Source organism: Bufo gargarizans, chromosome 2 (genome assembly GCF_014858855.1).
Source record: "Bufo gargarizans isolate SCDJY-AF-19 chromosome 2, ASM1485885v1, whole genome shotgun sequence".
Lineage (NCBI taxonomy): Eukaryota > Metazoa > Chordata > Amphibia > Anura > Bufonidae > Bufo > Bufo gargarizans.
The window spans coordinates 142696768-142713945 of record NC_058081.1 but is presented as its reverse complement, the minus strand read 5'-3'; the positions used below and the strand labels follow the sequence as shown (position 1 = coordinate 142713945).

Below are 17178 nucleotides of genomic sequence, written 5' to 3'. Positions count from 1 at the left end.
GTTATTAAAAAAATTCTAAAAAGTACCTCATCTACTTGCATACGCAGCGGCAGTCACTCCTCCCTTGATTGAAAAGGACCTGCTGAAGGACCTGTGCTCAGTGTGATGACGTCACCACACGTTCATCATCACCCTTTAAGCTCCCATCCTCATTCTAAGTCATGATCCTGACACTCACCCTTTTCTCCAGGACTGTGGCTATGGTCCAGTCTTCCTGCAGCTATTTGTTTATAATGTGGCATGCAATACCGCATATCATTGCTGCAGCCAATCACTTGCCCTCTGAGGTCTACCGCTGAAGACAATGACTGGCTACAACAGTCACATGCTGGATCCCTGCATGTTACCGACAGTGTGACATGCGCAGTGATGTGAAAGTGTATGGAGTGTCACCACTGCAGCCAATCATTGTTCTCTGCAATCCAGGCCACTGAGGACAGTGATTGGCTGCAGTGGTCATGTGCAGTATACCGGTACGCCACTGCTGATGTTAGTAAACAAATAGTGGCAGGAGAACCGGCCCAGCACTGCAGAGAACGGCCGTGGACAAAGGGGTGAGTACTGTATATCATGGGTTTTATTTACTTTAGGGCTTGTCTGAGATTTTAATTCTCTGAGAGAACCCCTTTAATGTAAACTATATGGCCAACTTTAGTGCTATAGACATGTTAAACAGTGATCTCTTCTATGCATTGTGAGTAGCCAACAGTATGTGTAATGTGTATTTTTTTAAACCATCTATACAGAGTACATAGAGTTAATCTACTGTCTCAAAACTATGTAGGTTGTAGTAGATTGAAAGGAAGGTGCAAATAAAGATGCAATATCTTGCAAGGAAATAGTCTTAGGTAGGACTGTAAAGTCAGTAGACATAAGAATGAGTCATGTACGTCTTGTTGCCTTTATATTTATTCCTTTATTAGTACAGTATTATAAACTTGCAACCTATCCTACTGTAACATAATAAACTGTTTCCTGTTTGGCTCTAAAGGCCAACTATCTGAAGTTTTGTAACAGAGAGCTTTGCCGAATAGCCCAATAATATATAAAATCATACTTGGAAGGACATAAATATTAGAGAAGCAGATGAGCGGAAATTTGGAGATTTGGTTGGTTTCAGGTTCGTGAAATTTTGCTATTCGTTTTAGACAAATAAAGAGACACCCGCATGTGAAAAACATGTGTAATTCAGATTTCTTTCCAAAAGGATTGAAAAAAACTGAGTGTTTCACAACTACAGCATATCCTTCCAGGCATTGCTCAGTCTTTTAAACATTCTTATGTAGCAAAACTAAGGAAATACCTAAGTCAGACTCACATCTGCAACTTGCTCTTTCAGAACAAAAGCCCTTTATCAGAGCAAAGCAGATAGGAACAGCTTTTCTAGTGAAGAGGCCTTGGGAGGCCTCTGGGTGGGTACTATTTCTATTATGGAGACCAGTTAATATATGCGATAACTGACTATTGTAGGCTAGGCAACATTCCTCTGGTTTTCCGGGAAAAATATATAAAAATTAGCACATCTTACATCTGCTGGCATCAGATAGACTTTGGAAAGCTAATTTGAATATAATTCCCAGAAACTCAGAGGGGCATTGTCTGGCCTACAGTACTCCACACATGTACTTTGCATACTACTACACATTACTCTCCGTAATGAGAAAAAGTACCTCTTTCTCTGACTTTCTCTGAATCACAAACAATTCGGGACAATACTTGGAGAAAGGGGGACAGAGACTTGTTTGGCCCCATACCCTACATTTTTTTGGGGTTGAGAACCTGTGTCGGGTCTTTATCAGAAGAGTCATGAAGTCTGCTTTATTTTTTGGTTGGTGAGAACCTCTGCAAGGCCTTCATTAGAAGGCAAGTCATGAAAAGGGTCTAGAAGAGGGAACAAATACCAGGTCCTTCTGTCCTGGTTAGAAAACCGGACCCTTATCTATTTATGCCACTGCCTATTTGGGAGCCTGTCCAAAAAGATGGAGGAAGGAGGAAGCTGACGCGAAACACGTGTCGGGGGTCTCAAGGAGATGCCACTAGCCGGGTCTGTATTGTGTATATGTTGGGAATCATGTTTTTTTATCTAGGTGGGGGAGCCACATGGTTTGATTTTGTATTTATTTATACTTGTTTTTCCATCTCACCTTTTCCACTACTTGCAATGCTATAACTTGATGTCCCGACGTATTGTGTGCACTCTCCATTCCAATTTATGCATCTATTTATTTGTTTTATCGATTTCAATAAAGATACATTTTTGTATTATATCTGCGTATATGCTGAGTGCATGGGTTTGTCCCATCTAGGAGCTATACTTTTACAGTAAGAAAACAAAAGTTGTAGTGTCATTTGTTAATACGTTATGTTAATATGACACCTATGGTTCCTCATCAGTACTGATTTTCTGAGACACACACATATAACTTCAATCTTAGCATTAGCATATCCATGTTAATCATTGTATTGTGAGAGAGGTTACTCACCCCCTGGTTTTCCTGGAATGTGATCACAGGCTGTGGCAATGAGGCTGCTGAACCCTTCACAAAAGAGAAGACATAAGTCACTGAACAGAGCTGTTAACATGTAATAAAAGACAAGGCACAGTTCATCTCATCCTTAAAGGGAATGTGAATTTTTTTTCTGCCAGTTAAAACCAGATAGCGACAAATATTTTTGTTTTCTAATCTGTTTTTATTCTTTGAGGGTAGATTTTTTTTTATTGTTTCCTCAACATGATTATGGGGGCTGCCATCTTGCCTGAGCTGTTCTTTTACAGATATGTTTTACAGCAATGGACAGAAAGGGACCTCATTGACTTCTCATTGATTTCTATGGGAGAGTTTTCTAGGCATACTCTGTGACCTGTGCAGAGGTCAGGAGGCAGTAGATAAGCTGTGATATCACTTATTGTGAATGAGGGATCCTGTGTTAATGATACATAGGAGGTATAGGGAGTAACTTTAATCCTATCTGTAATAATAAGCATAAAACTCCAGTAAAGTGATCTGTACAGACCAATAAGTGATGCCTATTATTATAAGGCTTAAAGACCAGTGTGAAAATGCAGGATTTTATATATATTTTTTATATAGATAGTGACATTGAAAATAAAAATACATGATCTAAACAAGGTCATTTTCTGATGACACATTCCCATTAATAACAGAGGCATGACAGCATTGTTAAATAGTGAGGCAGCATAAACTCTATTTGGGTCAGTTATGTAGGTCTCTAAATTTAGAATGACTGATGCTTATAAAGAAATTGTACACATCCAGCATAGTCAAAACATTTCAGCTTAATAGTTGAAAGGTTACTTTGCAAATCAGTCATAGTTTAAAAAGAAAAACCATACAGTACTACTGTTTGGGTACTCAGCTCCTATGCAGTTAACCTACTGTCGGGACAGCAAGAAGAGAGGGCAGAAAGGGTGGATTAACACATGATTACAGGATCAGACTACTGAAACTATAACACCCGTATATACATAATGATGTTATTTTACATACATTGGAACAATAAATTAAGGTTGCAAAAGTGACATATTTATTTAATAGCACAAAGGGGAGTAACAGACTCCACCGTCCATGATCTCAATAACCTCTATATAGTTGTTATACTTTATATGGTAAAGAGGATGACTATAATCTTCATTTATACAGCACCCACATTTTCCACAGCACTTTCAATTCAGAGGATGCATGTACAGACAAAATCAGACATTACATTATAAACTAATTAACATGGAGCAAGGGCCCTGCTCAAAAGAGCTTAAAATCTATGAGAAAATAGGGCTGATACAAGCTATAAACTGTACTGGTTTTGTACAATGGTCCAGCCATCTCTTATAAAACAAGGTAGTGCACATAGAGATGCATGAGCTAGTCACAGCTAGTATCCGTGTATGCACCAATATCAAGTGCATTTGAATGCCAAGAGTATGGGGATAAAAGTGAATGTAGATATGAGGTTCTGAGGACCAATGTAGAAAGGAAATGTGATAGGCCTGCCTACAATTCATTCTTTTTAGGGTGCACTTTAAACTAAAGATGTTGGAAATGAATCTCCTTGTTCAGGATTGTGCATAAAACTCTTGGAGACATGGGTGAGAGGTTAAGATTATGGAGGATGTTAGTCTTAGATCATTGGGAGAACATGGAGACGGATAGGGTGGTCAATAGAAATGATGGAGGAGATGGTCTGATACCCGGCACCCCCGGCGATCAGCTGTATGAGGAGACGGCGCACACAGTGTGCACATGCCGTCTCCCTTCTCTCTTCCTGCTCTCCGCTGTATGTCTATGGGACAGCAGCAGTGGACAGGAAGGGAGACGGCACGTGCGCACTGAGCGCGCCGTCTCTTCATACAGCTGATCGGCGGGGGTGCTGGTTGTCCGACACCCGTCACCTCGCCGATCTAATATTGATGACCTATCCTGAAGACAGGTCATCAATAGAAAAAGCCTGGACAACCCCGTTAGAGAATTAATTGAACTGTAAAATGAATGGACAACCAGTACCATGACTGGCACAGACAATAGGCTAGTGAAGCATTTAACATTGTTAACAATCGCTCGAGCCACTTCAAGCAGCAGTCAATATTGTTGCCTGTCCACATAATTTTTCAAATGAATTATTTATTAATGTCATAAATGTTTCTATTTGCCATTCATGATTCTAAGAATGTAAGTTAATCATAAAAATTGTTCAGGCTAGTTCTTGGAACGTTCATCCTTCAAAATCTGCCAGACAATTGGGCCGTGTAAACCAGCCATTAGTCACTTATGTGATAAAGGTGGCCGGCCATTCATGGTCAATCACTGTCGGCCAAATAATAGTTTGGTCGATGGCTATCCCCCGACATACATGTTTGGTTCAGCCATGGTGAAAGAGGAGAAAGCTGCTGCCAGTCACTTTTGGAGGCAGCTTATCTCATGTGAGAACAAATAGATTGGGCAAAAAATTAAATCTCCTTTTCCTTCTCTCCCCCGACAGCATCCGTCAGGGAAGAGTTGGGAGCTCAACATACACATTAGATTGTCACCTGAAATCACCGTTCCCACCAGACTTGTCTGACAAATACACTAATGTGTATGGGAGCATTTACACGCCTGTATACCTGAAATAGTCTAATGATGTCCTGTCATCTCCAGTATCCAGTTAGATGACATTAGCACCAACCACTGTTCCTGATCCCTACAGAGTAATGTTTGAAAACAGAGGTGTTAACAAATACCCATACGTTTAAATACTGATTAAAGAAAGCTTTTATAATTAGCTAGACGTCCAGGTGCAGCCCAGTTATAAGTACAACATAAAGCTCTCTTGAGCAATCCAAGGCTCAGTCTCCATGAATGATTGGCAGGTAGGAAGATGCAGTTTGTACAAGAAGGTGAATCAGCCAGGCAACCATGCCAGCGAAACTCTGTAATTACCAGTTCTTTCACTGCATGATTTTTAATTACAACTGATTTGACGTTTTACTGTATCTAAATATAAGCACATCTAGCTTCACAAGAGGTGAATCACGTAGCGATGGCTTTGTCTTAGATATGGTATAACAGGGGATACAGAAGACGCCCATGGAACTGCAAGGGGCCTGTGAATGAAGGCGGAGGGCTGTTGTTAAACCAGCCACCACCTTATTTATTCTCTGCAACCTGACCAGAAGAATCCTACAAAAAGCGACAGCAAGCACTATGGCTGCAGTCTGACTTACAAGGGCAGCTTGAGTCTTGTGTATACTTAGCCCGTCCCCATGTACAGTATACAGACCTTCTCGAGGGATGACAAAGCTTGACAGCTGCAGTAGGCCGTGGTGAATTGGCAAAAAGAGACATTTTCACATTGTGTACACATTGATACTTTCAAGAGCTATTTCCAGAACATTTACCAGCTATCTCCAGCAATCACCAGGGGCCGACACAGACAACAAAGTACCACATGTGCAAGAATGGTATATAGGTCCTTTTCTCACCCCCTTATGTCTCTGTCATCACTTACCAGTTGGGAAAATGGTCGTCCGCCACATATCAGTGTTTGTCTGAAGAGTCTGATATCTCCATATGTGCCGACTTGTTATAATATGCAAATTAACCCCTAGGTGCAATGAAGGCAGTGCCATTGCACCTCGTTGCACCCAGAGGCTCTGCTCCCTGTCTGCTACCACCACTGTGACAGACAGGCCAGGCAGTAAAAACATATTCACACCTGACCCTGAAGTCTCGTTGGGAGCATGTTCAGCACATGCGCAGCAAATGGATGGAGATTGCCCATCTGCCTGGCGGTCTTCATCCCTTTACTTTGCATATGCCGAACACACTCCTGAGAGGGTTCAGGGCCAGGCGTACATATGTTTTTACTGCCTGCCCTGTCACAGCAGTGGAGGCACAGCAAAACTGACAGGGAGCAGAGCCTCTGGGTGCAACGAGGTGCAACAGCACCACCCTCTTTGCACCTAGAGGGTAATTTGCCTATTATAAAATGCCTTTTTCTCTACAGATTGCCAGCACATTTGGAAATACTATCAGAATCTGCAGACCTACTGGTAAGTGATGAAAGATACCCTATAACAATCCACTAGTATTTGGGAGTCTGAAGTCCTGCTGGTCTGTAGAAGCATTATGATATTGGATTTGGGGGGTACTATCTCTCCTTGGGAAGAAATCACCTTAATCGGTGTGAGGAGACTTATAGGCCATATATGCTCCTCTAGCTTTCTGGGAAGAAAGGGATACAAATGAGGGTTTTAACACGCTCCGCGTCTAATGCCCTTATATACCTATGCTGAATGGTTCAAGCAGCATGCTCTTCAAATTGGCTAGTGCTATGTATAAAGATGAGTAGCAGCAATAAGAGGAAGCTACTTGATTAATAACATGATATTAGGGAATTATTATGCCATAGTATGAATAATTCTTTGACTTTGAATTTTGCTTGGTTGGAGCAATTATCAGGGATCAGCATTTGTAAAAATACTTGCTCCCGATAATTGCCCAGCAATGGTTGGTTCGTCAAGTGATTGTATCTTTCGGACGGCACCTAATGGTCCTTTTACTATGACTGTCAGATGAAATGATGCTGTATTTACAAGCAGCAATTATGTCGGCCATATGAGGACAAGTAATTGCTACTGTGACCGTTTGTCCCCATACAGATTGTTTGTTCCTAGGCAGCAGATCCCTGTTTACACTGCACTATCTGCTGCTCAGAAATGATGATTTTAGGAGATCAATCATCCAACTGAAGCGCGTTTGCTCATTCTTCAGTAAAAGGATTTAGAGTCTAATCTGAGACACATGTCCTGATTAAACACATGTACTTGACCTTTCTGACTACCAGTAAAACCTCTCCAACTTCTTTGCGAAAACTAGCCCCCATCCAACAGATTTTTTGGTTTCACCATACAGTATATTATGCATACCGGGCTTATTTCAGGACATCCATCCTCGAAGACATTTTTCCGTGTCTGTGGATGTTCATCTTATTTCTGTATTCCTACTGTCTATGTCTCTAGAACTGTTATTAAAACCATTTTAAAGAAAAGGAATTTGCATATCTTATATACAGAAGACAGTTTAAAAAAAAAAAACATTTTATCAGTTCTTTTTTATGATCAATAATTATAATTCCAGATACCCTTATCTGATTTTGACGTTCGATTAAAGCACAGATCAAAAACTATGGTATAACTATTGTTTACGTCGGTCAAAAACATAGGGGGTCAATTAAACAGAAATACGCCTATTTTAGGCGTATATCTACGACTTTTCCCAGCTCACGCCAGGTCTAAACAAGTGGGCTTGGTGTGGGGGCGGGGAAGGGGACAGGCCGGCAGGTCCATCTCATTTACCATTTTCTACACCTGTTTTAGGAGTAGAAATGGGAAGTACAAGACCGCAAGTAAGCGCCTCAACATAACCGCGGGGGATCAACCGCCATTGCAGGGTTTAATTAAGACCGACGTCTAAAACGTTGCTCTTAATAAATATGCTCCATAGTTGCATAATTAGATTATGATCCAACATCGTGGGCAAGCTGTTGATGGGGTTGGGAGGTTGGCACACAAAATATGGCATCTGAATTCCATTGTTGTAGCGACTCATTTGGCTTTTAGCTCATAAACACTGTCATTCTGCGCCAACTTCCGCTCATCAGCTGCAAGTTAAATATTCAACCCCATGCTGAATCCAGTACATTCCACTAAAGATGTGAATTGCCGGCTGCTAAGTAGAAACACAACTGATAATATCATGATAAATATGAGAACAGTCCTTTACAGACAGACTCTTTATGGGTAAATAACCTTCAGAATCTTTTATCAGATTTCTCTAAGGTTATAAGTGTCTGGGAACACAAGAGCTGGTGACTGGTTGGTTTTATTGCTGTTAGTAAAAAGGCACATGGACATGTTGTAGTGATGGCTGCTCTCACTGTTACTGACCACTCAGACACCATATAAAGACCTAGAAGAAAAGCACTACATGGTTCCTCCAACACATTCTGGAGTATTGTTCAATCTGCGTAGCTAGCTAGGTTATTCTGGAACAGATGATGACTTGAATGACGACAACAAACATCTGTAATGCACTTTTCTTACAGGGATGGTGACTGGGGCGACTCACTGAGAAGTAAGTGGCTGCCATATAGGTGCTCAACCCCAACACCCTCTAGGGTTAATTGTTGTAGTTAGCCAATTTGCCTATTTTTTTTCTAGTGTGGAAGGAAACTGGATTAAACCCACGCCGACAGGGGGAGAACATACAAACTCCATGCAGATGTTGTCCCTGCTCAGATTTGAGCTCAGGACCCCAGCGCTGCCAGGCACCAGTACTAACCACTGAACCACAGTGCTGACTTGAACCTAGGGTCCTGCTATATGGGCCAATAACGATTGACCATATACGAGCTGATCGATGCTCATTTAAAGGGTCTCCCATACATCCAGATACAAAGTGAAAAAAGGGACAAAACGGTTATTATGATCGTTCCTTCCCCGTTCACTTTGCATATTGTCAGCAGCACATCCCTTGTGTAACTGGGGCAATGTGCTAGTGACAGGCCAAGTTTTTTGCACAGGTCAATTATCGGGAAGAAGTGTTCATACAAACACCTCTAGGTGGCAACTGCTTCCTGTAAACTTATATACAGCTAGGTGAAAAACAAAAAGGTGTTCCCATGTTTCTTGCTGATGCGTGATATGCTCCGGCAGGCTTTCCTGTCTTTCAACCTATTTTTAATTTTGGTTCTCTGGGTTTCTCACTCTTCTGTTTGTTTAACAAGCTACCTGGTTACAGTGGCAATATTGTTGCCACGTTCGCCGTATTATGTACTATCCAGCAACTTGTTTACCTCCATGTTGGTTCTATTACATTAACAATGGCATGGCTCTCTAAACATTTGCAAGTTCTTTACAGGTTATTCTACCTACAGCTATATTTACTTGCTTGCTGCCATATTAAAAGCTCATGAAGGATGAAAAGTCCTACTCACATCCTACAACCACCATATTCTTGCCATGCAGTGCACTATTCAATGTCGATTGCCCCAAATCAATGAACACCTTCTTGGCATACAGCTGAGGCTAGGGCTTAATTACCAGTGGCTGGATGACTAGAAAATGATGGGCATGAATGGACATCTTCTGACAACAATCATCTGGCACCCTATTTAATAACCTACAAGGCATCTTGGTTGTTTCACAGTCACAATGTACTGAGACAAGAGAACATGTGTCTATCTACAAGTTTGCATTATCAGCAGTAGATTCAAATACACATATTAGAGCAGTGGTGGCGAACCTAAGGCACGGGTGCCAGATGGGGCACTCAGAGCCTTCTCTGTGGGCAACCGTGCTATGGAAAAAGTCTATTCATCAGCGCAGGGCGCACTATGAACAGCACAGGCAGCGCACTGAATGTAGGCAGGATATTATAGCTAAATGATAATGATACACTATATTGGACTGTAGTATTCAGGTTAAATTGCCACCCTGGCACTTTGCGATAAATAAGTGGGTTTTGGGTTTCAGTTTGGGCACTCGGCCTCTAAACGGTTCGCCATCACTGGATTAGAGGCTTCAAAAAATGTTGCTTGTGAATAAAAAGGGCTAGTCGCCTTCCATTTTATATTATTAAGCCTTATAATAATTTTTGTGTTTTCTCCTTTAAATATTATCCATAGCAGTGTTTTCACTGCCTATCACAAAAATATAAATAGTGCTCACATACTTTAATGCTGGGTAGGCTCTGCATAAACAAATCTTGCCCTGCCTAGATTCTTCTCTAGTGCACTCCTGGCCAGTGCACATGCCCAAATAACACATTCACAGTTAAATGTCTTGTGAAAGTATTTAGGAATGAGAGAGGGGCCATAAGTCAGTTCTTTTGAGCCTGAGACACTCTTTTATATGAAAATCCTTTTACATTCATTTTACCTTTTAATGTTGGCTTCCATGGATGCATATTTTTAGCACCACGATTTGGGCGACCATCTTTTGTTTTGCAGTGTTTAAATAGAGAAATATAACTGTTCAATAATATTTGCTAGGTTATCAGTATAGACATTAAAATTTGACATTTACAACGGCCTCACAACCCTTATCTGTTCCTCATCATTGTAATTTCCTCTTAACGGTAGTCAAGTGGAAGACATGCAAGACTGTAGGCCACTATAGATAGAAAAAAACACAGTCCATTGTTCAAATCTCCAGCAAACTGAAATGTTTTTCTTGTTGGTATAAGCAGATGTTTGTAGGAGTGCAGCCTGTTATTACCATTCCTGTTACAGTACCATTAAAAGTAGTCTGCCACCACATTTGTCCATGTTCAACTGCTGACAACACTAGGTAGGAGCTGTGGAAAGCAGGACAGACATGCCTTTTGTGGAGCTGCTATCATCAGGAGTCATGTGAATATGAAGTTTTATTCTGCAAAATTCTGCTCTCTCTCTCGAATGCCGAGGAAGTGTTGTGGGAGCTGCTTCACAGTCATGCCCATCTGCTCTGAGTGACAGCTGTAGCATCCAACCAGGAGACCACTACAGCTTTCACCCAGAGCAGAAAGGAGAGGCTGTGAAGCAGGTCAGTGCATACAGCACTTCACATTGAAGCTCCACCTGCTTGGCGATTGCAAAACAAGCATTTGGAAGAAAAAAAAGTCATATTCACACTGCTCCTGATAATAAAAGCTCTACAAATAGTATGTTTGTACTGCCATCCACAGGCCCTACCCAGTGCTGCCAGCAGTTTAGCATTGTAAAAACTGCTGAAAGACATCTTTTAACTTTCAGATTGAAATACTCATGATAAATTATATAATGGAAAAACAAAACGTACAAACAAAAATATGAAATAAATACACTTCCTGAGCATCAGACGAGTAAGAGGCTGTATCCATGAAGGCTTACAATATAATTTCCATGGAAATCTAACAATTGGAAACAAGATCACATGTTATGGCACCCTTAATGTTTACACAAGACGTGTACTTTGCACCTTGGGGAACAAGGGCAGAAACCCAATTTAGGCAATTTTTGTTTTATTTTTATTTTACCTTAACTGTAAACTAACACTGGGATCTGTAGCTAAAACGATGTTTTCACGCTTTAGTTGGAGACTGAAGAATTATATACTGTAATTTAACTTTATGTACTACATACTGTAAAATAGATAAATATGTGTACACTTAGCATGAGAATAGGATGTATAGGCTTTCATATATGTACTGTAATGTTAAAGGGGATCTTCTAATATTTTTATAATCCTTTAACTGGCCCGCCTCCAGTGCAACTGCTCTGTCTCCAGTTTCTCCAGCCCTGCTGGTCCTGCAGCAGTGATGTCACATCCATCATTCACGTGATTGCTGCTGCCAATCACTGTCCTCAGTGGTCACGTGCCCTTCATGCATACGTGACTGCTGAAGCTAGTGACTGACGGCAGCATGTAAACGATAGACATGACGTCACTGCTGCAGGACCAGCAGGGCTGGAGCGACTGAGACTGGAGCCGCGGCACTAGAGCAGTGGGACATTGTAATCTTTATTTTAGGCAGCCCCCTTCTCTAGCCTAACTTTTTAACAAATCTTGGAAAACCGCTTTAACATATAGAGAACCTTGAAAATCTATTAGCCCCTTTGCTGGTGTTCCACAGTAACTTTTGACATCAATATTAGCTACAATAGTCTTCCCATAATTTGAAATCAGCCTATGATCTAACAGTTGAGGAATCTTCATTGGGTCAGAACATTGAAAATAAATTCACATTAACTGGGGAACTAACAGAACAGAACACTTACCTGGGGCCCTCCTTTTCATCTTTTTATCTGCTCAAAGATAGAACATGTCCTATTATTGCCCGCCAATCCTGTTCTGTGGCTCCATTCAAGTCAATGGGTCCGCAAAAAAATGGAACACATACAGAATGCTCTCCGTATGTCTTCCATATCCATTCCGTTTTTGCAAAACCATCTATTGAAAATGTTATGCTCAGCCCAATTTTTTCTATGTAATTACTGTATACTGTATATCCCATACGGAAAAACGGAACGGAACCGGAAATACTACTGAAACAAAAAGCGTAAAAACGTATCCGTTAAAAACGGACCGCAAAACACTGAAAAAGCCATAGGGTCGTGTGAACAAGCCCTGAAGGATTGCTTTATTTCACATTATGAATTCAAATGTAGAGTTATTGTATTTGTGTCTTATTTTACAATCCAATTATACTTTTGCTGATGAACAAACATTCTCCTTAACCCCTTCCCGACTGCCCAATGGATATATACATCCTATATGCACATACCCCATGCAGATAGCACGTATATAAAGCTCCTGCAATCTAGCAGGAGCAGGTCGGGTCCCGGCTGTCAGACACAGCAGGGACCGCGAGGAGAAGACAGGAGCGGTTTATTACCGCTTCTGCCTTCTCCTGTGTCAGTAGGAGATTGCTGCAGGAGCGCAGGGGAAGAGCAGGGAGCGGCGGTGACCGCCAGGTGTCTCGGGGCAGGAGCAGAGCGGCAGGGTCTAAGGAGCCCTTGATCAACTCTGTCAGTGTCCCCCAGAGGTCTTTTAATGACCTCCTGAGGGACATATTATGTGCCAAAAATAGATTTAAATATAAGTAAAGAGAATCTCTCACCACATTTATGATGTGGGCTCCTCCTGCCCTCCCATTGATTGACAGCTTTCTCCCTATTACCATGCATCAGAAGAAAGCTGTCAATCAGTGGCAAGTGATAAATGTTGGAATATTGGTGGGATTTGAAGCAAATGAACATACGTATGGCCAGCATTCACCATATGCCGCTAGGCTACTTAGGACCTTTGTAATTTTATTGTAGTATAAAGCTTTAATAGTGTGCCTGGTTCTAATTGAACATTTTCCCCAATTTTTCTATTACACTTGAATTTTCAACACTTTCAAACTTATTTTGTAGGCCCTTTTAATTCATTTTCAGAACTACTACATGTTGAAAGGTCTGCAGCTACAGTATGTCTGTAGACATGGCTGGAACTTGGTTTACACGGATCCGGCATTCCGGTATTTTGAATGCCGGATCCGGCACTAATACATTGCTATGGAAAAAAATGCCGGATCTGGCGTTCCAGATTTTTGGCCGGAGATAAAACCGTAGCATGCTGCAGTATTATCTCCGTCCTGATCAGTCAAAATGACTGAACTGAAGACACCCTGATGCATCCTGAACGGATTGCTCTCCATTCAGAATGCGTGGGGATATGCCTGATCAGTTCTTTTCCGGTATTGAGCCCATAGGATGGAACTCAATGCTGGATAAGAATAACGCTAGTGTGAAAGTACCCTTAGTATAGATTACATGGCAGAAGATGTACAACATTTATTAAGAGGCCTGCACCTAAATTTGGCACATCTTAATCCAGCCCATTAAAAAAAAGCTAGAATATGAAATGCCATCTACATAAATTCTCCCTATAGAGTTGTTAGTACACCATAAAGAGTTTAGTAAATCTCATTTAGGGAAAATACATAAAACCATAACTACAAGCCATCTGTGTAGGCACTGATGATGCCGTGTCCTCTAGATATCATATAAGCCATGTTCTGTATAGCCCAGGCACATTAGCTAGGAACAGTGGATATTTAGCATTACGAACCACAGAAAAGTACAATACAAGTAGATGCAAGTGAATGAGCCTTTACACATACATGCATATTTGACAACAAGAGGGGTCATGTATTAAGACCGGCGTTTTAGACGCCAGTCTTAATAACCCCTATATCTGGCGGAGGATCCGCCGGAGTTATGTAGAGGTGCCGGCCTCAACAATCTTAGAATCTAAGAATCTTCTAAATGTAAGATAGATTCCTAGCTGTCTTACATTTAGACCTTTTTCTATGCCTAAACCAGGCGTAGTAACTGGTAAAAGAGACTACTGGTCCGTCGCCTTCCCCTCCCACGCCCACTTTTTTAGACCTGGGGTGAGCAGGGAGAAGTCGTAGACTGTGGCGCAAAGGACCTTTTAATTTAGGCGTATTTCTGGTTAGTCAAGGTGCATAAAACCGACACCAAATCTGCAGCAAAATTTGAGATTTTCTTTGAGGATTTGCTTTTCTGCATGTGAACATAGCCAAGAAATGCCTCTGAATGTATATAACCCCCCAGTAGTGATAACCGTGGAAGAACAGAGTCTCAAGTGATCTACACTAAAGGACATTGTACTGTAGTCAGGCAATGCTATCTTCCATGCTTCCATGGCTTTTTAGGGATATATTACCCATTTCCACCTAAACTGAGCAGTTAAACAGTTAATAAGATACATTCATTACATGCTGTGAGACTGAAAGTTGCCATTTTAAGCTTATTTCAGAAACTGAGACTTCGCTCAGTAGCGGTAACATCTGCAGCTCGGGCACAGGTGCAGATACCAGACGAGAAGGCATGCAGAGCGCGCACCAGCAGCACTGTCATTATGTCCTACGGTATATGATTACCTCATGCAGATCATACATCTGCTGCGCCCACATTCAGGCCTCCATACACACTAGCATGTCCGTAAACCTAGGTTGGCGACTGCCATCGGGGCACTGATAGCCTGGCAAGTCTAACTGCATACTAAACACACCAACTCGGAAAAACACAAGTGTCAGATTGTTAAATGCATCGAAAATTGCCCTAGCTGCTTCCTTGACATGTCTCCTAAGATCTGAAGTGACACCGGCTCCGCAATGTTGCGCTGACTGCCGGTATACGCCATTCAGGTGACTGGAAGGCATAGTGGGCATATGATGAGATTAAGGGTGTCAGGAAAGGCAGCGCTCATGAAAATCAGATATCATCTGGGATTAACTAGTTACATGCCAGGGAGTTGTATGGATGAATACAGAATCTAGCACAAGTGATACATGTGAAGGAGCAAGATCCTAAAAGTTTAAATGGAGCAGCTCTTGAGCCACAGGTAGGTAGAAGGGTGTCAGTTATAAGGCTGGACTTACCTCCACAATATCATAGAACGTGTATAATATGGTAATGATCAGATATAGCACAATAGTATTTCCATTTCTATTCTGCAATTTAACCCAAACTGACCATAGACTGGTGCACCAGATGAACAAGCCAAGACTAAACGCACCACTAGCACAGTCTAGGACGACGGGTGGTGTACATGGCACATGGGGCAAAACCCTACATAGTAACTGCCAAAGTGACGTTCCTGATGCCACGAGGGAGGGTGAATTATAGAAAGGGCACCAGAGAGCTGGAAGGTGCACCTCAAGTGCCACAATGGTAGATATCACATAACATATGCCAACAGGTGGTACAGTGCAAATATCAAAGATAACATATCAAGGGCATAAGAACCCTTCAGTAGGGCAGAGCAGATGGCGTTGTATTTTAAAGCACACAGGGCACATCATGGAAATAAAGGAAACGTGGAGACCAGATGGGGAGTCGTACTGGAAGAGAACATAAAATGGAGACTAGAAGGTAAAGGCTCAAGGCGTGATCAGTGAGCCAATACCAACAACCATGACCATAATCAACCGGTGTAAATGAGAAAATAAAGATATAAAATGTTGCTTATCATACAGTAAAATGACATAAATATACCGTATATATTAATGACCAGTCCAGTCATATGTCGCACATATTGCCAGGGCAGCAGCCAACAGAGAATAGGGTTAGGTATGGAGATATTGGTAGCAGATGTGTGGCAAAAGTAAAGCACTTACCCCACACATGTATAAGGGCATACATTAATGCAGTGGTCTGTCACCAGGGACTCTTTAGTTGCCTGTGGAACTACAACTCCCAGCATTCAGCTTCCATACTGGGATGTGTAGTTGTACAGCAGCTGGAGAGCCTCACAGTGTCACTTTGTATGGACAGCTGCTTGTCGGGGGCTTACCTGTCCCTTCTGGAAGTCCCGCAGGCAGGAGAGGGCAGAGTCTGTCAGCTTCAGGTGGAAGAGGCTCAGCCGGGGGCTTCTCCTGGGCTCAGTCCGGTACGACAGGGTCCCACTCAGCTCTTCCCCAGGCCGAGACATGGCAAGCACTGACAGCCAGCTGCAGAAGCAGGGGAACTGGAGAGAGCAGCCCAGGGGAGGCGTGAGGAGGGCGGAGGAGGGAGGCAGAGATAACAGAGAAAGGAGGGGACATTACAAGCAGCAGCACCACATGCATTATAGGGACATGCCATTTCAGAGGAAATATGGTTCTCTGGTTGTCACTTTGTGTTAGCTGTGTGTGACCTGCCCATTCATAATCCTGCTACTCTTCCCTAGTCTTCTCTTAACTCCTTAACCACCAGAGCGTTTTGGTTCTCAATGTCACTGCGCCTGGCTCGTGCTTTGATTAGCACCAGACTATGAGAAGCACAGCTTGCTGCACCAAATATATGACGTGTATGCGCCACAACGTTCTTTCATTTACGACAGTTTTTTAGACAACTTTTATGCCAGATTTTTTCTGCGTTTATTTTGCACCTTGTTTTGCCACAGTCATAGGCAATTTTTGGCGCATATTTTAGCACACAAAAAAACATACCAGTCCAAGGTCATTAAAAGCGGTGTAAAATTCAGATAGTATAAATTGCTGTGGTGCTTTGTGTAGCAAATAAGGATTTATTTTGAGCATTCAACCACTTTTTTAAACAATTTGACAGATTTAGACACATTTCCTTAACTTTGAATCTGCTGAAAAT

The 17178-nt window shown here is 41.9% G+C and overlaps 1 protein-coding gene across 2 annotated transcripts in view; it reads right to left on the bottom strand.

Moving 5' to 3' along the window:
- ELL3 (elongation factor for RNA polymerase II 3) overlaps positions 1-16541 on the bottom strand; it is a 118998-nt gene extending 102457 nt beyond the window's left edge. For both annotated transcript variants that reach the window (XM_044283244.1, XM_044283243.1), the window contains exons 1-2: positions 16385-16541; positions 2484-2537 (exon numbers count right to left, since the gene is read on the bottom strand). In XM_044283244.1, coding sequence (XP_044139179.1) covers positions 2484-2537; positions 16385-16522 — 192 coding nt within the window. In that variant the 5' untranslated portion in view covers positions 16523-16541. The remainder of the gene's footprint in view (positions 1-2483; positions 2538-16384) is intronic.
- Between the last annotated feature and the right edge of the window lie 637 nt (positions 16542-17178).